At 32.2% G+C, this 25500-nt stretch overlaps 1 protein-coding gene and 1 non-coding gene across 4 annotated transcripts in view; one reads left to right on the top strand and one right to left on the bottom strand.

Annotated features, from left to right (window-relative positions):
- Scfd1 (sec1 family domain containing 1) overlaps positions 1 to 25500 on the bottom strand; it is a 93538-nt gene that overhangs the window by 50684 nt on the left and 17354 nt on the right. For all 3 annotated transcript variants that reach the window (XR_007106980.1, XM_047538801.1, XM_047538804.1), the window contains 9 exons: positions 24583 to 24670; positions 21109 to 21198; positions 19519 to 19574; positions 18421 to 18506; positions 15889 to 15988; positions 5606 to 5745; positions 2619 to 2709; positions 1957 to 2030; positions 1215 to 1296 (listed from right to left, as the gene is read on the bottom strand). Coding sequence is in view for 2 of the 3 variants with exons in the window: in XM_047538801.1 (XP_047394757.1) it covers positions 1215 to 1296; positions 1957 to 2030; positions 2619 to 2709; positions 5606 to 5745; positions 15889 to 15988; positions 18421 to 18506; positions 19519 to 19574; positions 21109 to 21198; positions 24583 to 24670 (807 nt within the window). In the remaining variant the exon portion in view is untranslated. The remainder of the gene's footprint in view (positions 1 to 1214; positions 1297 to 1956; positions 2031 to 2618; positions 2710 to 5605; positions 5746 to 15888; positions 15989 to 18420; positions 18507 to 19518; positions 19575 to 21108; positions 21199 to 24582; positions 24671 to 25500) is intronic.
- On the top strand, positions 20153 to 20231 carry Trnav-uac (transfer RNA valine (anticodon UAC)). Its single transcript has one exon. It is a non-coding gene; the product is annotated as a tRNA-Val (tRNA).

The following is a 25500-nucleotide window of genomic DNA, read 5'->3' as shown; positions in this document are numbered from 1 at the left end:
TGATAGGGCACAATTATAGTTAAACAGATATAAACTAGACCCTATTTTTACTTTTTTAGGGCATTAGATTCACAGACTTCATATTTAGCCTTGTAAGCAAAGATTTTTTCTCCTACAGAAAGAAATTCTCAATAAAGCAATTTTATTTTACCTGGTTTTATATAGTACGTTCGTTCTCTTTCTTTTTATGTAGTATGATCTCAAATAAAGGTACTAGACACAGCTTTTTGCCATTTTACAGAGGTACTACATATGGAAGTGAAAACATTACCACAATTAAATACTACACAGAGTACATAATTTTATTTCTACTCCTGTATGTACATGAAAAATGTCAAGTATCAATATCAAGATGTGTGGCAATCTATTAAGTTATCAGCTTAATAGAAATTATTCAGGTTTAAATTCCACGCTGTACAATGTCCATTATCTATATTAGTTTCTTCCCAATGTTCTATGACTTTTAAAGTCATTAAAAAATAAAAACTTAAATCCCCCTGCATAAATCCAAGGTGGTATCCACATCTTTGATAGGCCCAGTTATACTCTTCTTTTTAAGCAGTTTCAAATGTATCACATTAAAGTTGAAGTTAGTATAATAATAACCAGATCTTAGCATAATTTGCCATTGAAATTCAGCTCCATGTCTAGAGAAAAAAATGACAGTAGAATACCAATGGACTATTAAGTAAGCTGACATGTGGTATTCATGAATAAAGTAATGAGAAAAAGAACTATGATAATAATGTTTTAGAAGGTCTAATATATTTGTTTTAAAATCAGTCTAATGAGAAAAAATAAGAAGCTTTAATGTTAAAAGATTAATCTAAAACCAAATGTTTAGAGCCATGCCACATAAAATGATGTGATATGTATTTTAGATAGTACTACAGCAAAAAAAGATTTCTAAATTTGCATTACTGTTAATTATTCATGGAGTAAGATGTTTAAAGACAGTGCAACATAACAAATGTCACAGATTCTAATTTCTATTTATTAAAGTGAATTTCTTAGGCAAATCATTTATCTTTCTGGGTTCTTAAGTTTACTCATTTGCAAGAAAAAAGAACATAATACTACTACCTTCTAGAATTATACTCCATAGTGTCACTGTGAGAGATCAATGAGACTGAATGTGAAAGCATCTTACAAAGTATAATTATAAACTCTATGTAAATACAAGTCATACTGTGGGGGGAAGAAGTTAAATTTACCTTTATATGTTCTAGAACAGCAGTAGCAACATTTGTATGAAGATCAATAAGTCTTTTTTTTTCAAGGAGTTCTGGCAGAGAACTACAAGTACCAAAAAATTGAAAATTAACCATAAAATTTTCTAAGAAAAAGATACAGTCTCTAATAAAACCCATGCCTGGTTTTTCCTCCAAGGAAAATCAGAACATTGCAATAGTGACAAAATGACAAATTAAACTATCAACTGAATTTAATCTCCAGGCTGGAACACGTATAGAATGTATTACTTTAATACAGCTGAAATGCTTCTCATTTAAAATAATTTAGGTCCTAAATATTGTTATTTTTACTGTTTTACTTTCTGCTTCCAAAATTTTGACTAAAATCAAATTAATGGAAATATGCTTTTACCTGTATTTCTAAAACATGAAATCTCTCTTCCTCTTGATGGCATTCAAAATACTAAAAAACTTCTTCAATTAAGTAAACTGTGGCATAACAACAATTTGACCTACTTTCTCAATAATATTATTTTCCTAATAAAATTATCCCCATCTCATATTTCTGGTTGGTCAAAGAAGCAATGTTCTGCTCTAAGATGGAACTGAAATTAGCTTACACATGTTGAAAGCACAATTTAGTTCTTTTAGCTCATAGGTGTATTCGCTTTTACCATTTTCTGTTATTAAAAATATTAATCATTTATGGCCTCCCAAATAAATTTTATTAACAGAAAGACATCAAAGAGGATATACTGCATACCTAACGGCTGAAGTTAGCTTAGCAGTATTGTCAGAAAGCATACTTATGGCTCCTTCATCTTCTCCTTCTAGTCCCTGGGAAGGGAAAAAAAGGTCCTAGTGAATTTATTCAAAATTCCCAGGCACAAGCATAAAAATCAACACATTCCTAAGATTACCGGCAAACAATAAAATTTAGGTGACTTAGAGTAACTACTCTTCTGAGGAACAAGTACATGTGTTTTTGACAGTCACAGAAAATTTCTAGTCACCAACAGTTTGATAAATGGTTGACTATATAGATTAAAGATCAGCAAGGAAGCAAGTTCAGAGAAGTAAATTAAGGATCAATAAGGAAGCAAGTCCAGAGACTTGCCAGCAATCACACAGTAATAAATAACATAGCTGAAATCTGAAACTGGATCAAAGTAAGGTAGAATGAGGAATACGGAAACATATGTCTCTAAAGTCATATTATATATTTTTTCAAGTCATAGCTTCATATTATTCTTGAAACAAATTTTGATCTCAATCTTTTTGAAAAAGACTGCTTAAATAGAGAGTAATTTTGCTGTTATTAAAGCAATAATGGACTTTAACTTCAGAGAAAGAAAAAAGCAATCTCGTTAGCCTTTCAGATGCTCTTCCTCTCACCTAATTCTTAGAAAGCAAACAAGATCTTACCATAATGCTTTTAAGACGTTTGACCTCATCTTCTTGTGCTCTATAATATTCTAGTTCTTGTTGAACGGATTCTGCAACTTCTGGGAATGGACTAAAGCAATATTGCACAAGAGAAACAATGAGTATGACATTAAAACTGATTTTTGTGTGGATTCTGAAATAGATACAATAAAGATTTATTATCATTTTAAAGGACTTATCTGTATTTTTTATATATAACATGGGTAGAGAATGTTCAACACAAATAAAACTATATATGTAGTCTTTATGATAAACTGGGCACTTAGGTGCATAACCTACAATCTCAGGGACTTGGGAGCTGAGTAGGATGATACCAAGTTTGGAGGCCAGCCTGGGTAAGGTAGAGAAACTCTGTCTCAGAATAAAGAAAAAACAAAACAAAACAAAAAAAGGGCTGAGGAATGTAGCAGTTCAGAGGTAGAACACCACTGGGTTCAATCCCTGTAGTATAAAATGTGTATCATAATACTTAACAAATCTAAACAAATACAAAATTTGCTTCTACTCTTTTCAGTAGTGAGATTGCATTTTCCCTTCACCTATACACTATTAGAATAAAAATAAAATATTTACGTGACTGAAAATCAAAGTCATAGTATATCAAATGTCAACTAAATATTATCATCAAAATTAACATATAGCACCAGAAGGTGCATTCGACTACAATGATGGCATTATAACTGTGAAGAGAAAAACCAAAAGCCAAAAAACCTTTTGTAACTCAGTACTTTTCGTATCCTTATTGGTAAAAATAGTACTTGGATCATAGTTTTGGTGGGTCTAAGGTCTGCTATCTTCCTCCAGGCCAGTGCTGTTCAGCAATAATTCACATAGACTTCAAAACATATGTTGAGGATGAAATGATTCTTCTTTTTTTTGGTACTGGGGATTGAACTCAGGGGCACTTTACCACTAAGCCACATCCCCAGCACTATTTTGTATTTTATTTAGAGACAGGGTCTCACTGAGTTGCTTAGCACCTCACCATTGCTGAGGTTTGGCTTTGAACTCACATTCCTCCTGTCTCAGTCTCCCGAGCAGCTGGGATTACAGGCGTGTGCCACTGTGACTGGCTGAAATGATTTTCTTTCTTTTTTTTTTTTTTTTTGCGATGCTGGGGATTGAACCCAGGGCCTTGTGCTTGCAAGGCAAGCACTCTACCAACTGAGCTATATCCCCAGCCCTGAAATGATTCTTAACGTGAGTATTTTTCCTGGATAGCTATAGGGAACACCAGAAGCCTTTTTTTCTTTAAGAAAGAAAAGATCATATATCTTATTTGCAATGAAGTTAAAACTTCGCCTCTATTCCTTAATACGGACAACAGAAAATATCTCACTAATTATCAGCACATTTCATCCAATAGAGACTGGCAGAAAAGATGAGTTTGGAAAGGATTCAGAACACAGTCTAATTTTACCTGACAACCAGGGGCAATTACCCAGCTCCTTTAGGAAAGCTCTTACCCTTCTAAGACCCTAGTTTCATTTGTAAAATGTATTGAGTGAATTCCATGATCCTCAAAATCTCTAATATTTTCAGGTCTCAGAGCTAATGGAGAATAATAATTGTTTACATTTATTGAGTGCTTACTGTGTATCAGATGCTATGTTAAGTACTTATCTCTATAATTTTATTTAATCTTAACCAGTTTGTTATGGTAGTTATTATTAATAGTTAAGATCAGGCACTTTAGGATCTGTCAGAAATGAGTTCCACCCCAGGCTTTACTAATTTCTTTATATTTGCTATCTCAATCTTAAAAATCTGCTGAGATAATGGGGCAAAAGGTAGAATTATCATCTCTCCATTTTACCGGTAAGAAAATGAAGTTCAGAGAGGTTTAAGTCATATATTTACCTCTATGCTATTTCCCAGTGTCTTTGTGTTGACATTTTTATGGTGGTACAATTTGTAGGGCAAGAAGGCTATTGCTACTTGAAAACAAAGTTCTTTTGTTTCTAAACATATCATTAAAAAATATTCAAAATTTCCATACTTGAATTAAGGAATCTTTTCTCTTAAGCTTTTCTCTATTATGAAATGTCAACTTCAAAATACTCTGTATCCTCCACCAAGAATGTCTCTCTAATGAAATGTAAATGCAGACTACGGAATTTCAAAGGAAAAAATATTATTTCAAATAATAACACCTAAAACTGCCATAGCTAGAAAGACAATCTCTTTTCTCTGAAGAGAAAATCAAATCCCTGTTATAGCAATGTGATTTTCCAGTTGTGTGTTTTTTTTTTTTTTTTTTTTGGCAGGTACTAGGGTTTGAACCCAGGGGTGCTTAACCTGAGCCACATCTCTTGCCCTTCTTATTTTTCTTTTGAGAAAGGGTCTCAGTAAGTTAGGGAGGATCTTGCTAAGTTGTTGAGGCTGGCATTGAATTTGCAATCCTTCTGCCTCAGCCTCCCAAGTCACTGAAATTACAGGTGTGCGCCACTACACCCAATCTACAGTTTTTTTTAAAGTTTTTTTTAATAAGTAAATATTAAAAACAAACAAAACACACACACACACACACACGCCACTACATGTTGAACCACATCTATATCCTACTTCTTTTCAAACTAATTATAAAATGAGTTCCAAAAGAAAAGCTATGTTGGGGCTATAAAAAGATCTACATATACATAGGTATATTAGGAACTAAAAACAATAACATTCACATAATTGTTGATAAATAGCATTCTTCTAATTATCTGAGGAATGATTTCATTCAAAATCATATGGGATAAGTTTATTGAAATGAGAAGTAGTCCCAACAAAACAACAACTAACAAAAAAACAGGAATGGGAAGAAATCAAAGTCTATACATACATTAATTAAACCTTCCGCTCATTATGTGAATGAACCATTATGACCTTAGGATAATTTTCACAAATTCAACTGGCCAGATGACATCTTCACTTTTCTTTAAGAGATGAATCTTTTACTTACTGATATTTCAGTTATTTACCTTCCTTTATGTTTTTGCCAAAATTTGTCAACTGGAGTTAAATCATAAGACTTCTTGTTTTTTCTCTTTGGTCTAGCACCAGCTGGAGAGTTTTCCACTCCTGTAGATTCTTCCAAATTTACTCTGTTTAAGTGAAAATCCTAGGGAAAAGTAATGCTGTTTTAAAAACTATTTTCATAATTTAACAGCCATAACATTTCCCACAAGGAAAATAATTAACATAGATTCCTGCTGCCCTTGCTAATATTTATAAGGATAAAATACAGATCTAAATTTGAAAAGACATCCTTCTGACCTTTTGTTATATTCAAATGTGCTTTTCATTAAGAATTTTAATGGAAGTAGTAGATACAAGTGATTAAAATTTCAAATACATACAGAGAAAAATCATGCTAAGGTTCTATGTATCCTTCCAAAAATATTTTTGCATTTGTGTATTTATACTAGCATATACACAGCTTTAGTTTTACTTTAAAATGGGATTATGTCATACATATATATTTTGTTCTCCTTTTTGTCATTTAATATATTTTAGAACTCTGTAGATATTACTGCTTCATCTTTACCATGGATACACAGTAGTAGTCGATGTTTGGCTGCATCAATTTACGTGAACAGGCCTCTGATGCTTGTTTTTTTTCCAGTAAAAAACACTCTTTTAAACATAATTCTTAAACTCTTGGAGAGTCTTAATATTCTGATGTTACTTGACTGACAAATTTTTTAAAAAATTTTTTAGTTGTAGATGATCTTTATTTATTTTTATGTGGTGCTGAGGAAAGAACCCAGTGCCTCACACATGCTAGGCAAGCGCTTTACCATTGAGTCACAGGCCCAGTCCCTTGACTGATTAAATTTAAAATTAAAATAGAAGCTATAACATTCCCTTTCACATAAATTCTAACAGTCAGTCAGACCAGTAGTTGTTAAGCTTTTCTGCTTGAGACTAATTTTACTTATGTGTGGCTTGATTTCTCTGCCTTCCTCAAAAAACAAGCATAAAATAGACAAAAATGAAAGTATATTCTCTCTTTCTTCTTCCCTTTCTCACATTAGACCTGTGCATTAGACCTGCAGTATTTTATGGGTCAACTCTGCTCAAGAATGTGAATTAAAGAGATAAAACATAGCTATATGCAAGAAAGAAACTATATGGAGAAATTATCATGATTGCGATATACTTATCTTAGTCCTAAGGTATTAAATACATTAATGATTATTCTAGGTCTTGGCAAAACTTAAATATACTAGACATAATTTAATCTCCTCTAGTAAAATAAGGTTCAATTCTGTATAGATCTTTTGAGTACATCCTGAAACTTTCTCAAATAAATCTTTTACAACAGCTTATTTCCTTGAAGCTTTCCCCTTTGATATAAAAAAAGTGTGAAATATATAGATGTCAACTGCTCCAGTGGTGTAACACATCTAATTACTGTCAAATAAATTATAAGATCAATGAGGCAGCCTTTTCATATATGGATGAAGTCCATCAAAGAGAAAAATCTCTAAAGATTAGTTACCTTTTATGTGCAAGACACTATTCTTTGCACTTTTTATTAAGTTATCTGATCCTTAAGATAATCCTCAGAAGGAATAAAATTTCCATTTCAAAAATGAAAAAAACTAAAGCACAGAGGAAGAAGTTTATTGCCCAGCTTATGTAGAAATATGTGGTAAAAACAAGATTTAAAACACAGATAGAGTGATTTTAGAGGACTGCTTTAAGTATTATACTCTATCAGAAAGAGCAGAGCCATTTGGAATTATATTTCTCTACTACCTTCACTACTTCTACCCTGCAGGGTATAAATTGGCAGTTTAAAGACTATTGAGAGTTGCAATAAATGGTTGGGATAACAAAAAAGAGTGTATCGTGTCACATTTCAACCTGTTATTACTGTCTTTCATATAGATTTCTCATGTTATCACAGGTCAAGAACATCAGAAATCTTTTAAAATTCCTCTCAGTTTCTCATTCCTCTATCCAATCTTTACTTTGCACAGCAAATCAACTAATATAGGAAGAAAATAAAAATAGCACAACTGTGGAAAAGCATTTTAAACAATATGAACAATAAATAGATATTAAAGTATATCTGAGAAGAAGCCTAGCTTTTAAAAAAATATCTAAGAACAGAAAAGATACTAAAGGGTGGCTGGGGATGTAGCTCAGTTGGTAGAGTCAAGGCCCAGGGTTCAATCTCCAGCACTGCAAAAAAAAAAAAAAAAAAAAGATACTAAAGGGAAACCTCTTTAAACAGTTAAGCTGTACTAAGAATTTCTAGTGAAGTACAATTTCCATGGTGATGACACAGTTCATTCAAAACAGAAGTAACTAGTTAGTAAAATTATTGCTCTAAAAATAGAAGAGCATATTATTACTTGAGTATTGATGGAATACTTAAAACACACAATAAAGGAATAAAAGATGTTAAGAGTTCTGAGAAATAACATAATAGCAGCAAGAACATTTCCACTGTTTGCATAATAGCAAGGCAAAATAGGAAAAGTAATTTCCATCTTCAAAACTGGGAAACTAGAACATTCTGTGCTGTACTCAATCATGTTAACACAACTGAACATTATATACAAATAAGACAACAGAAATGGTTGGAATGGTGGAGTCTAATCTGTTTCCTCTGATAGTCACATTTTCCTGACTTAAAAGACTGGTCAGTATTGCCTAAAATCCCAGATAAAAATAAATTCCATTGGAGCCAGGCACAGAGGCAAATGCCTATAATTCCAGCAGCTTGGGAGGCTGAGGGAGCAAGATCACAAGTTCAAAGCCAGCCTCAGCAACTTAGTGAGGCCCTAAGCAACTCACTGAGACCCTGTCTCTAAATAAAATATAAAAAAGGGCTAGGGAATATGGCTCAGTGGTTAAGTGCCCCTGGGTTTAATCCCTGGTTAAAAGAAAAATATCCCATCGGGAAATGTTAAAAATATCTAGAACTACCTTCAATAGTCTTGTTTCTTTTCACAAGTTAAAGCAGATCAGTACAGTAACGATGGCTAATGTTAACACAACTACCCTTGGATAAGAGAGGTGACACCTATTTATGCAGAGCTGAGGTTTATATATACATGTGAAAAATGTTAACTAAAATAAAAATTTTTATTTTGGCAAGAATTTACTACCCCTTTAACTCCAAAAACTATTACAGTCATCATTAAACAGCTAGGTGATTAAACAGATGTAGTTTGGAGCCATAAATCAAATATCAGCAACCAATGTTTTTAAAATTTAGGTGACATCAGTTCATATTAAGGAGACCCTTTAACTTGAACTATCAAAATAAGCAACAAGAAAAAAAATAAAACACAATACAGGTATAAACAGAAAACTAGGGAACACACAGGAAAGGAAACCACATAGCAGTTCTACCATTTCGCAAGGGTCTGGCTCTTAACATGCCCTAAGTAAAGGAATGCATCTTCAATCATTTGAAGATGAGTACCTGTTATCTCATCCCTGCACATAAACCTCAGGAGAACTCCAAAAAGGAGTGTGACTTTCTGGAGAAGATTAATATGAGAATCTTAAGAGTCAGTTTGGGGACTAGGGATAACATCAGTGAGAGAAGAAATGATAAAGAAAAAGTATGATGACTTATATATATTTTCTCCAGAATAGGCAAATACTTTCCCTTCTAAATCTTCAGACTTGAGTATCTGAGAGAAAAACAGAAACTAAGAGCTTAATTTAATTGCCTCTTGCCAAGGGCAATTAAAAAACAAGATATGATTCAGTAGACTAATACATCAGGGTTTCACTGTAAAAGAACTGCATGTAACTATTTCAAATTTTGGGGGGGGTGAAATTAAAACATTATGTGAAAAATTAATGTTTCAAAGTTCTTTCCTAAAACTAATAACCATGAGGGGAGATTTTAGAGACCAAGTTCCTAAGCAAAATGCAGCCTACATTTATTTCTATAGTCCCTGAATGCTTCAGAACCAGTTCCAGGTCAATAATAGTGATTATGCCTTAAAAAACATAATTTAGAGGAAATTCTTAGAAACTGAAATTCTAATTCTTACTGAGAAAGCAATTAGATACAACTCTTAAGCAATCTCCTACTTCAATGAGCATGGATAACTCATGGATGACTCTTCAATGAGAAGATTCTAGAAGCTTTGAGAACCGTAAGTTACACATTATTTGCCATCCATCACTCTACAACAGATATTATTCATATTAAATATAATGGGCTTCCAGCTAAAATTGTATAGATCTGTAATTCTACTAACACTGTTCTCTTGAGAGACTCAAGAAACAAAATTCACGATGACAAGGCATGGACTTTAAATTCTATAATTTCTGCTTTACATAACAATCATGGTTTCTCTGGCTCATACAAACCAGTCTTTCAAATAAAACTCAAGTAAAACAAGAATTAAAATATACTCATTAAGATGAAAAAGGATGAGATCTACACTGATTCTTTTATATTGTGTACAAAAATCAATGGTCATTACTGTAATTTTATAACTTTACATTACTATTATAAAGTTATAACAAAATGGGTTCTCTCCTAAAGAATGAGAAAGCTGTAAAGTACTATTTTCTCACCACTGAAAATATCTACAAGCAAAGATATTCCAGTAGAATTAACAGCTCTAGTAATCCAGATTATGTTATCTAAACACTATTTACCATTTAAAGGAACCAGTGTTTTTAGGGAAATGGCTGAGAACACGTCTGGAGAGAAAATGAATGTGATGAGTCAGGAAATTTTTAATACCTAAATAAGTAAGCTAACAAACACTAATGGGGTCACACCAAGAGGACACTGAGGCCATGATGGGCCAAAGATGGGCCAATTTGTACATTAAAATGAATGACTACAATAGCTATATATTTCAAATATGAAAATGTACTAGTTCATAAAATATTTCAAAAGATCAACCACCTTACTGACATCCTTTATAGACTGTTACAGTCTCATTCTGAAAATTAACAAGTAACAAATAAAGGAAGATAATCAAGCATTTTTCCTGCAACTCCAGCAGCTCAGGAGGTTGAGGAAGGAAGATTCAAGTTCCAAGCCAGCCTCGGCAATTTAGTGAGACCCTGTCTCAAAACATAAAATAAAAAGGGCTGGGAATATGGTTCAGTGGTTATGCACGGTTTTTGCATCTGTGTTCATAAAGGATATTGGTCTTTAGTTTTCTTTCTTTTTGGTACCAGGGACTGAACCTGGAGGTGCTTAACCACTGAGCCAGTATCCCAGCCCTTTTTTTTTTTTTTTTTTTAAATATTTTGAGACAGGGTCTCACTAAGTTGCTGAGGCTGGCTTGGAACTTGAGATCTTCCTTCCTCAGTCTCCTGAGCTGCTGGGGTTACAAGAAAAATGCTTATTTTCCTTTATTTGTTATTTGAATATCCACAGTTGATGTTCTTTTGATCTGCTAATTTTTATTACTATAAAACCTCTTGGGCAGCTACTATTATAACCTAGTTTGTAGGAGGTAATTTTTTGTAAAAGTGTCAATGTGCATTTGGCAACTGTTGATTAAAACAAGCAGTACTTTCACAAAAAGAAAGGTACATTTCTACCATCTGCTTTTAAAAAAATAACTGAAAGGTTTTGGTTTCAATTTTTGTTTTCCTTGTCTAAATATATTGAGAAGTTTGAAGCAATAATTTAAAAATGTAGTACAGGGTCTTTATAAACTATTTGAGGCATGCCACTCAAAATAAATCTGGAGTAAACAAAACAAAACTAAAGAACATCAACCGTGGACCCAAAGTATCAATCTATACTACAGCATTACAATTACACATCTTTCAGAGAAGGGGTGTTTGATTTTCTGATAATCTTTTAAAAATAAATATTTGAAAACCAATTTCTGTTGTACTGAGCGGCAAAAATGTGTATTTTATTAAAGTGCCTATATATTTTAGTATAAATTCTGATTTAATGTTTCAAATAGTAAGAGCAGCAGAGGACAAAAAGATATAAAAAGAAATTTCAAGATTTGAAAAGACAAGATATTAAGAAGAAATATCCATCTTTGACTGAGGGTAATTAGCACTCTTTGCAGTTAACAATCAAATCCACCCCTCCCATAACCAAGATATAATAAAAAGGAATCACTATTTTCTAATTATTAATTTTGCTTCTTATGTCCTGATAAAGAAAAAGGACATTGCAAAGCTCTTCATCAGAAGGGTGTATTTCCTATTATAAATGAAAACAAGCATCTTTCTGACACATAGGGAAGATGTCTAAATTTTCATTATTGATTCCAAGGTCTAATATATAAGTAATTACAAATGGTCCAGATTTCTAGACAAAAATATTTGATAAATAAAGCAAACTGCAACATTTAACATTTCTGATCTAGAACTTTTACTCCATCCTGTGGAGGCAAAGGGTATAATTATTAGGAATTTTAAAAGCACTGAAGAAACTTTAAAAAGGAGTGGTTTAAAAAAAAAAAATCAACCAACAACAGCATGGTTATCATTTATGACATCTCAGTTTGTTCACATCTAGAAACTGCTTTAAAATTAATGAATATAATTAGGTCACTGTAAATTGTGCAATTTATTATAACCAAACTCTTCAAAGACTGACATTTTAGTATGTGAAGATTAAAACAAAAACAACTCTACTGTCTACTTTTCCATTTATTTGTAAAAGGATATTTTGATTTTAAAGAGCAGGAAATAAAAATCAGTATATTGGTCAGTTTAAAATCACTTCATACTCATTATTCTCATTTCGTTCTGGAACAGTGAAAACCTCAGCAAGCACCTGTATTAGTCTTGTTCAGTTTGGAGGAATCTTTGTCCTAAGTTATGTATCCTTTTCAAGTTCAGGAATTAGAAATTACCCCTAAATATCTCAGTTATCTGGATAGCTTCTATTCCACAATCAGCAAGAGTGAAGAGGTGACCTCTAACCTGTACACTCTTACTAAGACCCTCACCTCTTGCTCCCACTCAACAGTCACAGCCCCACAAACCAAGTAAGGTTTGAGACTATCAAGACTTTCTCATTAGGTCCATTAACTCCTTATCCTTTGACACCCTCATAGCCCATCTCCCATTCATATCCAACTCTTGAAATTCTTTTGTTATAACCTCTGGAACTCACTCAGTCATTAGCAAAATCTCCCATTTTGAACATGGCCACCCCTAAACTTGTGTACCATTTTTGCTGTAAGTGAACACCAAATGGCTAGCCTTATAGACTTTATTTTAATTACATTTTAACCTCTTACACAGCTCCATCATGGGACTTGCGACTGGGTTAGATATCTTCCTTGCTACTCCAATACCCTTTACTTGCCCTCTTCCCTAAAACAACTCTAGTTCTGAAACTCTCATCACCAGCCTATAACAGTGATTCTCAATGGGGCAATATGCTCCTTCTAGGTATCCCCCTGCCCCTGCTATATTTAGTCATGTGTGAAGACATATTGGTTGTCACAACTTAGGGAGTGCTACTGGTGCAATTAAAGAGGGTTGAGGCCAGGGCTGATGCTAAAGTGCGGGAGAGCCCCCACAACAAAAAATGATCAGGTCCAAAATGTTAATAACGTCAAGGTTGAGAAATCCTGGTCTACCTTACCCACCATTGCCACCTAAAGGACACTCTCATCTCCTGCATCATTAACATTTAAAAAAAAAAATTATCATTTTTTTTCTATTTAGTTACATATAACATTAGGATTTATTTTGACATAATTATAAAAGTACAGGCTATAATTTGCTTTAATTCAGTCCCTCTTTGATCATTCTCACTGGTACACAAATATAATTTCTCTCATTTAAAATCTTTTCTGTTCTCAAATTACCCATCCAGCAATCACTGCCTTTCTCAGCTGTCCTATACAGAAAAAAATCTTTAAAGGTTTTACAATGTTTCTCTTTCCAATCTCTCTTTAAGCCACATTGGTCAGTGTTTTACCCCCACACTGTGGAATACTGCTTTTAACCAAGTCACTAAATGAACCTGACACTGCTGCATGCAATGGTGACTTCTTAGCCATCAGTTACTGCTGTCTCCACCTTGTAACACTTAATTTATTAGCTTTTCAAACCAAAACAGATCAGTTCTTCTCATTCCACATTGCTGATTTTTACCCATCAACCTAGCTCCAGAATATAAAAGTGCCTCCAAGTTCAGTTCTTTGGACCTCACACTTTTCTATCATTCTCCTGGTGATTTCATTTTGTTTCTTGACTTTAAAAATAGCATCTATACATGGACAACCTTACCCTAAAGTTATTTTCCTAAACCAGATTTTTTTCTTCTGAACACCAGACTTACTTTCATCTGCTCAACATGTACACTTGGACCATCTTAATAGACATCCCACATTTAACATGTCCAAAACTAAACATCTTATGCCCCTTCCATTTCTTTTCTATCCAATGAACATTTTTTTTCCATTTGCAAAGATCCAAACTTTGGAGTCAACTTTGAGGTCTTTCTCTTAGATTCCAAATCCAACTCACCAACAATTCTATACTGTATAGTCAACAGGTAATACTACTCTTACCATCTCCATCCTACAGAAAGCTGCCATCATTTCTTGCTTAAATAATTCCAATAGCCTCCTAACTCTTCCTTTTCCTATGCCCCAAAGGGGTCTATTTTCAGCAGGGCAGTTACAGCAATAGTCTTAAAATGTACACTAGAAGTCACTTTTACTCAAAATGGTGTGTTGCTTCCATTCTCTATCAAATTAAAAGTCAACATCTTTATGATGTCTTGTACCATACTGTTTCCTCTGTCCTATTTAACCTTGTCTCTCACTTCATTCAGTGCAGCTACCTGGCTACCTTCCCATCTTTTGAACATATCTGGAGCCCTTCTGCCTAAAATGTTCTTTTCCCATATAGCTATAGCTATTCATGCCCTTACCTCCTTCTTTAGATCTTTTCTCAAACATCATTTCCTCAGACAGATCTTCCCTACTAAAAAATTTCAATCATGTTCACCATCATCTACTTCATTCTCTTCCAGAGCTCTTTCTGCCTTCTGAAATACGTTTTGTTTATTTTACTTCTTATCTCTTACTAGAATGTAAGGTCCAGGAAGAGTACTTTCGTCTTCGTTATTGCTGCAATCAGGGTCTAGAATGTCTGTTAAAGAGTAGGTACTCTGGGGAGATAGCTCAGTTGGTACAGTGCTTGCCTTGCAAGCACAAGGCCCTGGGTTCAATCCCCAGCATGGCAAAAAATAAATAAATAAATAAATAAATAAATAAATAAATAAATAAATAGTAGGTACTCAATACAGGTTGAACTGAATCAGTTTACCTACTACCACTAGCTTCTATATCTTATTTGGGGTTTAATTTGGTAGTTCTTCTGATTCTTTCTGCCTTCTCTATGAGTTGGTGTTTCCTTGGCATTCTACAGTCATGGCCTAAGATCCCAGGACCGAGAATTATGTAGAATGGCCAATTTTTGTCAGTAATCCTAAAGTTGATTTATTGAAAATAAACCCTTTAGAGCAATATCCAGATTTCAAAGAAATGAACCATTATGCCAAATCATCTACTACATGTCTTTCATTTCCTGTTTATATGGCATTCCAGGCAATCTTTGTAATAATGATACTGTTAAATAATATAATCGAGGTCTGGGCTAGGAGTTAGTAAACAAGAGGGTTAATGCTGCAATCAAAGATTTGGGTTCAAATTCTTAAACTTCTGTCTTGATTTTCTATCAAATGGAGACTATTCTCATCCTATTATAGTGTCTTGATAGAAATTATTTGTGACTATATTTTCTTTCCTCCACTGCCTTTGAAGATTGAGGATGTGTTTTATTTATCTGTGTATATTACATGCTAAACACAATGTTTAAATGATGAACATATGTGTGAAAAATACAAATTTTTAAGCATAAAATTAGACAATGGGGAATTATTTCAGAACATGGTATAACATAAAAATGTTATTTATTTTATCATAAAATGAGGTTTAACTGATTCCTAGAGAAATGGGAGAAATTACAGATTTTTTTCCCCTAGGGAAAACACATTTTTAAGTTTTTTTTACTTACTATCAAAAATTTTTTAAAAAAAGATGGTTGCTCATTTTCCTTTATTCCTACCCCCAATCATTGTCAACAATACCATGAATTTACCCTATAATTTAAGGATCATAAATTTAGAACTTCAATTCTTCACTATTCATCACTATATTTTTTTCATATTTTTCAGCTTTATCCTTCACAACTTTGTTTCTGTAGTCATACCACTGTGAACATTACTACATTTCAGAAATTAGTGCTATATTTAGTCTCTTACCAGTACATCATGCACCAATGCTTGATATGTCCAGGTATGGTGTAATGGAGTTGCCAAATCTATGTTTCTGTCAACAAGGACTAATAAAGGCCTTTGGAAGCTGTAAATATATTTTAAAAAATTATAAAAATTGATGGGAGTACATACATCCAAACTTTTCTAATACTTTGTAATATATGTTATTTTGATAAAAATATGCTGATTTTGAATATCATAATACTCTGCTTTAAAATATTTTTTTAATATATTTAGTCGATTAGGGTAACGATTGGAATTACTTAGAACCTATATATAGTGTTAGACTGTATTACTAAAGGAATTTTTTCAAGTACATAATCTGTACAAATACTTTTACAAAACAATTTTTGTAGTTAAAATAAGTTGTTGGGTCTTCTCAGATATAAATTTCACATTTTCAAAAAAAGGCAAAAAGGAACAAATACTGTCAGATTCAGGGAAAATTATGAAAAAGTCGAATCTCATAAATTTACACAGATGTTTGAAAGTTTTATAAGTTATAAATTATAATTTTTTTCTATAAATACAAATCTGAAATAGGGGACTCTAGAGAAGAGTCTCAAAAAACCATATCCCATTTTAATATACTAAGTGGAAGAAAGCATGCCACAATGGTACCTAATTATATAACTACTCCCTTAACAGACAAGGCATACATACTTCATTATTACAATTTAGGTGTGGAACAGACTACACTTAAAGCAAACAGAGGCACAAAGTCGTTTGGTTACCAGGTATCTATAGAAGTTTTACAGATACTGTTTAGAGGTAGTATTGTTATCAGAAGTACACTCCATGTTTCAAAAGTCATTGCTATCTGAGTATATTAGGTATATACATTTCCTCTTGCAAGAGAACTCTGACCATTTTACTAACTCATTACACCTTTCTGGGCATAGGTCAGTGGACTTCCTAGCTGTACTGACTTTGGGCAGTTACAATGGCACCCTCACCTCTTGTTATTATTGGTTACTCCAGAGATAGGTGGAAGGCCAGGAAGGATGGTATACAGCAGGGTTTCTTAATCTCAGCACTACTGGCAATACGGAGGTTTGTCTTATAGGAAGTTTAACACTGCATGTTACCACCTAGCTGTGACAAAACGTTTGTCACATTTGGTTTCTGGACCAAATGTTTGTGGGGGACAAAAAGTGTCCTGGTTGAAACTCACTAGCCGATGGGTAGATTGAAGGACATTTAACAATGGTCCAACAAGTAGCTGATTAAAATAATTATAAAATGCACTTAACAAATTAAGAAATAAGTATATTATGATGTGAACAGATTTTTAAAAATTATGCAAAAAAAATAGTGCCTTGATATTGGTTTCTATGGCCTACACTACAGCAGTATAAAAAGGGAACTACTAAGTAAGGATGATACAATGTCTATTTCTGTTAAAAAAAAAAAAACAGGTAAAAATTTTATGTTTCAGATCTGCTTAATGAGAAAAAAATTTGAAGAATGTTTAAGACCAGCAATGAAATCAGAGAACAATTTAAAATAATGTGAGAATAGAGATGGTCAAGGAATTGAAACACAATGTTAGAGTGAACTACAAATTATAGCATAAGGCTACAGGAATCATCTAAATTGAACTGAAATAAAGTATATGAACATTTATAGTGAAATTTTATTGCTAGAGGACAATTATTTCACTGGATAGCTCCCTCCTACCTACTACTTTTATTCATTAGTTCACCTAAGTGGGAATAAGAATTAATATTCCCAAAATACCATCTCTTAAGTAATTCTTAGCATCTGGACACAGTGGTGCATGCCTGTAACCCCAGATATTTGGGTGCTTGGGCAAGAGCAAGTTCAAGGCCTGTCTGGGCAATTTAGCAAGCTCTAGTCTCAAAATAAAAAAAAAAAAAACGTGTATGTGTGGGGTGCTGAGATGTAGCTCAATGATAGAGCACCCATGGGTTCAATCTCTAGTACCACAAAAATGAAACAAAACGAACAACTTGGTCACTTGGACAGGTTTCTTTACTATGTTTCAACATTGTCCATTACTACTAATAATCAAAATATGCCATAATGCATAGGGTTTTAGTATTTTTATTCACTAATAATTAAGCAGTCAGTGACTTTAGCATTACTTACACATGCTAGAAATGTTAGCAATGACAGAAATACTTTGCAAGTGTAAGCTGTTAGTAATTCAATGTAAAAACAGAAATTTAATAATAAAAGTAGAAACAAGTATTAAAAGTTTTTCACTTTTTAAATTACCATGTGATTTAATGATAACTGAAAGGAAATGGTTTGGACCTTCAAAGTCACATAAACAGAAAAATTTCTCTTACAAGATGATAAAATATAACAGAAATTTTTACCAAAAAAAGATAAGTTGAATAAACAAGTCCATTTTTATTAAACTATCTGAGTCAAAACCTTAATCCTGAGTAAAAAATTCTTACTACAAGAATAAGGGTATTCTATTATGCAAGAAAAATAACAAAACCTCTACATGTTTTCAGTCCTATAAGTATTTAATTAACATAATACCTGAATTGGCCAGCTCCAAGTGTGTCACCTGTAAAAAGACTGTTTCTTGCATCTCTTAGATTTTCCCGAAGTTTCTTATCTAGTTTCTGAAAAATCAAATTTTAGATTAACTCAACACTTTCTTTTAACTTTATGCAGGGTAATTTACTTTATTCTTAAGTCTCATAACCAAGAAACTTGGAATTTCTTTATAAAATAGCAATTCTAAAATTCAAATATTTTAGCTTCTTAACTATTTTAATATCATTATAATTTTCACTTGAAAAATACCAAAGTCTATTCTACAATGCCTCAGGTCATTTCATGAATAAGCACTTTTCACAGACAAATTTTACTTTAGGTACAGGAAACACTTTGCAATAACGACCCACGCTCTCTCCCTAAACATGGTTCTGTTGTACCAAAGAAGATGTCTACATGGAGAAAATGTTCATCTGGGTTGGTGGGAGTGGAGAGAGTAGTGCCAGGGTGCTATAGGTCCCAGAATGGAAATGGAGTATGCAAAGGAAACCAGACCTCCATTCGTCAGTGATTCATTTGGGTTAATAAAAGATCCAAAATGTTAATGTGTTTTCCTCTGTCTTACCATAACACTTCCCTCTTTCGTTTTCAGAAATTCTTTTTTTTTTCCCCTAAATCTTTAAAGAAAATCTGTGAAATGTTCAACTTGTACTGACTATTTCACTCCAAGAATGGGACAGCTTTAAAATGTACTTCATTATTTTAAAAATGGTCACGTTTCATAATAAATACTGCTTTTTAAAGTTAACTATTAAATGATTTTGGGGGAAAATTAGTGTACACTACTACTTGGAGAGACAAGCCTGAATAAGGAATTTACATTTTAGTAAAAAAAAAAAAAATAGGTTCGAGTAGTACATTGGAGTAAATACTTCGATTATCATACAGAAGTACAAAATGATTACTTTTTATCTTCTGTGGAATCTCACTGTATTAAAATAAAAATATGTCTTTGGTACTTAAATATATAGCCTACAGTAATCAAATGCTTAATATTACTAAAACCAATTGAGGTACTTACAGGGAAACAATTCACACAATATTATTTATACTCAAGTACTATTTGCATAACCTTACCACTGCCACCATTTCTGCTGCTGTTCCTCTTGAACATCTGATGATAGGAACAGCACCTATTTTAACAATAAATATTAGCAATGACCTTGGCTCATAATTAAAATGGATGCTTATAAAATACATCATCAAAACATAACATATATAAAAACAAAAATTTTAAAATGGTTAAAATGGTAAATTTGTTATATATACTTTGCCAAAATAAAAAATGACAATAACAAGAACAACAAAACCCAAACAAAGCAAAATAAAATAATATAATAAATAGATGCATAGAATTTTTGGATATATAAAAGGACTTATGATCTCAAGAGTAAAAGCAGTATTTCAGAAGTGAACCTTCTCATTAATAAAGAAAACAGGGACTCAGGAAAAAATGTTTTACGTAATCTAATCGGTATCACTGATTCCTCACCCCCGCCCCAATGGATAGACTAAATCAACATTTCAGTTTAATTTGACTCAAAAATCAAAAGAACTTAGCTAATTTAGCAGTTTGGAGTTGCGATTTTTTATTTTATCAATTAACAACAAGAACTGTAATTTTTTTCTTAAAAAATACTTATTTAAAAAGTATTAAATAATACTTTAAATAATAGAAATAAAACTCTTCAAAGAAGTGAATTGTGGGGCTGGGGAGATAGCTCAGTCGGTAGAGTGCTTGTCTTACAAGCACAAGGCCCTGGGTTCGATCCCCAGCACCCCCCCCCCCAAAAAAAAAAAAAAAAAAAAAAAAAAAAGAGGGAGCTACATGTTTGGTCAGCTTTTGTCCTGAGGGTACTTTCCATTTGACATGACACAGACAAGAAAGACTAAGCAGAAAACAGATTACTGAGGTGAGAAATCAAAGATCTCAGTTCAGAGCTGGAAGTTAAACAGAAAAATTTATGAAAGGGGGAGCCCTAAAATTTGCAAACAAATTCTTAAATCCTACACTATATATGATATCTCTTCTTTAATTTTTCTCATTTGTAAAATCAAAAGTTTATTAAACTACTGTCACTATCATTTTAACTGTTATGTCTATACAATTAAAAACTGTAATCAGGCTTATAAACAGATCTATTAATAACAATGAAGGATAAAGTTATATGCTATATACTAAACATAATGTAACTTAAGAGTAATTTTAAATGATCCAAATAAACGCTTAAAATTTTTAGAGCATAGATGGATTAGTACTACATACAAATTTAGTGTTTTCTAGATGCTCTGGCATTTCTCCTAATAGTTATCAGGCACATTTCTCTCTACTTTTAGAAGTATGTTTGAAATTTTTTGTAATGAAATATTAAAAGAAAACTAGTAGGCAATTTGTGAAGTTACTATCAAACCATTTACATAATATATAAAAAAGTCACATTACCATGATATCTAGGGTGACTACTGAAAACATCTGCTGAATGCCAATTCTAGAGGAATAACAATATGAAGTTATTAGAAGAAGTTTTTATATAAAGTACCCTAATTGCAGAGCCACTAGAAATTCAGATAGGAGAAAAGGATCATATAACAGTGGTGTTGACTAAAATGAGTTGTTAAACAATTAATTTACATTGAAGAAATAGCCAGAAAGATTTGAAAACTTACCCAGTGTAACAAAAAAGCAAAAGAGGCTGTCAACAATAGTGTCCATAACCGTTTCCATTTCTGTGTCTGTGATATCTGGCCTATTAATGGCTAAAATGACACAGGAAAAGGAGAAAGAAAAATGACCAAAATTTATGCTTTATCTTTATTAAATCCTTAAACTAAATCAAATGCAGTTTAATATCAAGCAAAACTTTTTGCTATTAACTTTTTTTTTAAGGTATTGAGATTGAACCCAGGCCCCAATGAACTATAACCCCAGCCTGTTACAAACATTTTTTTAAGTGAACAACTATACATTAAAAATTACACTACCTCAAAAAACACACATAGAAAAACCCACCTTAATATCAGAAGAGTAGTAAGAAAAACACCCTCTCACCATATAAACTGCAGAATTTTTGCCAGACCTAGTAACATTAATATTGTGCTCCATAATTTTATTCATAAAACTAGATGGCCTCAAGAAATTATATATCCTATTAGTCAACTACCACCATAAAAGGACAATGTTGGCAAAATCAACACCACATACAATTTTCTTTGCATTTTAGTAAGTTAAATGTTTTTCTAATCTACCAGACTGATCATTAATAGTTTCCAACTTTTTGTAGGTATAATAATCACCCTGGGAATACAAAGGAAGAAAAAGATTCTTTGAAAGCTTTTAAAAGTTAAAGGTTCTTAGCCCTTTTCCTGTGTGCACTTAATTCAACAGCTGTGTGGTAATTCTAAGAAGACTTAATTTTGATAAGTACCTTAGAGTGCTCTGATGCAAACAGTACTTCAGGCTATATGCCAAGAAAAATTGTTGCAAAGAATGTCCTTGACAGTCAAAAACCTTGACTTATACTTATCTCTTTCTCACAATATCTGGACCCTTTGTCTGACAAAGTAGCAGTGGAAAGACTTACTAAACTAAATAGCATCTACACAGTATTTTATTTTGATACTGGGGATTGAACCAGGGACACTTAACTGGTGAAGCTGCATCCCAGCCCTTTTTTGTATTTTATTTAGAGACAGGGTCTCACTGAGTTGCTTACAGCCTCTCTAAGTAGCTGAGGCTGCCTTTGAATTCACAATCCTCCTTCTGAGTTGCTGGGATTACAGGTGTGTGCCACCATGTCCCGCTACAGAGTATTTTAAATTTCCTGGTACTCTGAATATAAAAACAAATATAACATTTGATTATACAAATGTTATATATACAATATCATATACAATATATATGTTATACAAGTTATATATATACAAGTTATAAAAAATATAACTTGTGATTAGCATAAGAGGAAAGCTGAATTCAACTGGATATTTCAAAGTATCTAAAGAGAATTAAAAAATAATGAAGAATTCAGTCAGGCATACAGAATCCAGATGAAGAAAATGTGCTGTTACTAAGACGTTGCAGAATGACATCTATTCAACTAAGAAGAGGTGGCATAAGGATACAATGTAAATTTTATGATTTCAGGGAACATGAATTATGGTTCTGCCAATCACCTGGTAGACTTAGAGATTGCATTCAGACCTCTGATCTTAAATCCTTGCTCCATACCTATGAATGAGAAATAAACTTAAAATTCATAAGTACTTTAATCCAACTTGAGATAACAAGCTTTGTCTGAGATAAAATTTCTCCTCTCAGTTTCTGTTTGAATGGACAAATATGCTTCCTTTATTGGATAAATAAGTCACCAATTCATAGAATGCTAAGAATTTAAAAAGATCAAAAATTAAATCCATGATATTGATATATTTATGTTTAGGAATATCTGTTTAAAATTTTGGTTAAAGCACTTAACAATACTTGAGAGAATCTGGCATACAATTACATACTGGTTAAAAGAACTGTCTTCCTGACCCAAAAGTAAAGGTGCTTGTTTTGTAATAGCTATGTCTCATTTTTCCCCTTTGGAAAATGGAAATAATATCTACCGTGCAAAGTTATTCTGGGGAGTAAACAAGCCAATATTGTAAAGTAGTTAAAACAATGACTGGTATAGAACAAATAATTATTATTAACAAGTAATTACAGTCTGGGTGATTAGCTATATGATTAAATTAGTCATTAATCCGTTATGTTCCATTATCCTGTCTATGAAACACTTAAAAAATGTAATTTAGGTAACAAATAAACCATTTATGGTTACTTTGAAATTTGAAAAAACAGGTGAATGATTACTGATAATATTAATATTATTAATAAATTACATAATGAGCTCTAGATTATGATTTCCAATCTATTTTAATGCCCCTTTGTCAATTTCATTGAAATATTGGCAGAAGTGAAAACCTGAGTTATTTTGAAATTGGGATCTTTTTAAAAAAGTTGACAGATATAGGAAAATTTAAATTTATAAATATTTGAATGCTTAATGAATTTTAGATTACAAATTTAGTTTTTTTAAAGAATTATTTAACTACTTGGGAAAGTTTGTTTTCTTTTTGGTACTTGGGATTGAACTTGACTGAGTCACTCCCCCAGCCCTACTTTATATTTTATTTACAGACGGGGTCTCACTGAGTTGCTTAGTGCTGCACCACTGCTGAAGCTAGTTTTGAACTCTCAATCCTCCTGTCTCAGCTTCCCAAGTCACTGGGATTACAGGTGTGCACCACTGCACCCAACTTAGGCAAGTTTTCTGCTTGATAAATTTTTAAATTTGCCTTGTCTGGTATGTGAATTACTTACAAAATAAAACTTATTATAGTGAATTTATAAATATAATGCAAAATGTTTAGGGAAATTTAGAAAAAAGTTTTCTGATTAGGCTTGTTAAATAGGACAGATTAGGAGACTTTTTAGTCTGTTCAATTTAATTAATCAAGGAAAAAGTAAAGGTGCCTATTTTTATAACTTAAATGCACTTAAATATTATATTTTAAACATGTTAACTTAAATAAGTTGCTAATTAATTTAAAACCCAATTAACTGTTAAGTGGATGTTAGTAACAACCACTATTACAAAAAATCTCTCACATTAACAATTCAGCAAATACTTATGTACTTTTAGGGATTTTGTTTAATTTTGATAAGAAAGCACATAACAGATGTTAATGAAACCAAAGATTCATGTTGTCTTCCCTCAGAAAACTTACCATCTGAGCTTGTATTTTATAAGTATGGAGAAGTGAAGTACCATATTCCAAGGTAAGGACTATGCAATTAACTTTATCCTGAATTAAAATATAGTGTCTTACTTGGTATGAATGAACCATTCATGTGAATTACTGTGGGGACATCTAAAAGGCCAAAGAACTGGTACTTCGCTGACTTTACAAGTTCATTCAATGTTTATATGTGAGAGAATTTAGTGACTTGTTTTCTCTGTGTGCTTTAAAAATTTTTTTATAGCTCACTGTTGTAAATAAATCTGGTTTTGGAGTATACTATATACATGTTCACTTTTGTCTTATATTATACCATTCAATTTGTTAACAATGAATCTCAATATTCTTATTTTTACGTACCACGATATGAAATAAGCTCCTTGTTTTGATTACATAATACAAACATATCATCTTCCAAGGTAATAAAATTGAGGTACTGATCAAAAACCTAAAAGCAAAAAAAAAAAAAGTTTATCTATCAATTTTACAACATAGCCATATTAAAAGTAAGTTTATTTGATTTAATCTACTATTGGTGAAAGTAGAAAACATCATAATTACATTCAATAAATGAAAACCCATGCAAAAGAGTATCTGATTGGGTAAAGAGGAGTTAAGCATATTAAAAAACAACAAAAACAAGATTTTGGACAATATAAGTATTAGGGAGAACAGTAACATTTTCAGAAATTAAAATCTGGGCAGAAAAATTTAAATAGTGCTTGTGATGGAAAATGGACACTAATTTCAAAGAAAAACCACAATTTTAATGTTTATGTTCACTGTAATCATACTTTCCTAAGAAAGTCACAGTAATTGTTTTTATATCACAAATTAAAAAATATATAGTGTGGAAAATTTATGACAGGTCTTTGGACATTCAAATAAAGAGAAAAATTAATAAAACTATTTGAAATATATTAAATTTAGTTAAGCCAATTGAAAACCACTCCTATTTTTTTAGAGAGAAAATTCTGAGCAGGAACATTAAGAAGTCTCAAGAACTAATAAGAAGCAGTAGTGGACTATCTAAATCTAAGAATGAAAAATCTAATAGTGGGGGAAAAATGCATAGTAAAATAGTTCCCTAGAACTTTCAAATCTTCTTCAAATTCAAGAAGCAAAGGTTGCAACAGGGCTAAAACCAGGAATATATTGTACAAATTCATTTATAACTGAAAGATGAACCTGATTAAAAGTTACTATGAGATAGAATTCCTTTTTTCTTATACACATACCCTCTTTGCAGCCTCTTTCTCAAGTAAGAAAATATCTGGT

The sequence above is a fragment of the Sciurus carolinensis genome, chromosome 2 (genome assembly GCF_902686445.1).
Source record: "Sciurus carolinensis chromosome 2, mSciCar1.2, whole genome shotgun sequence".
NCBI lineage: Eukaryota > Metazoa > Chordata > Mammalia > Rodentia > Sciuridae > Sciurus > Sciurus carolinensis.
Note: the sequence above shows the minus strand (reverse complement) of the source record. Positions and strands in the feature narration are given on the sequence as shown.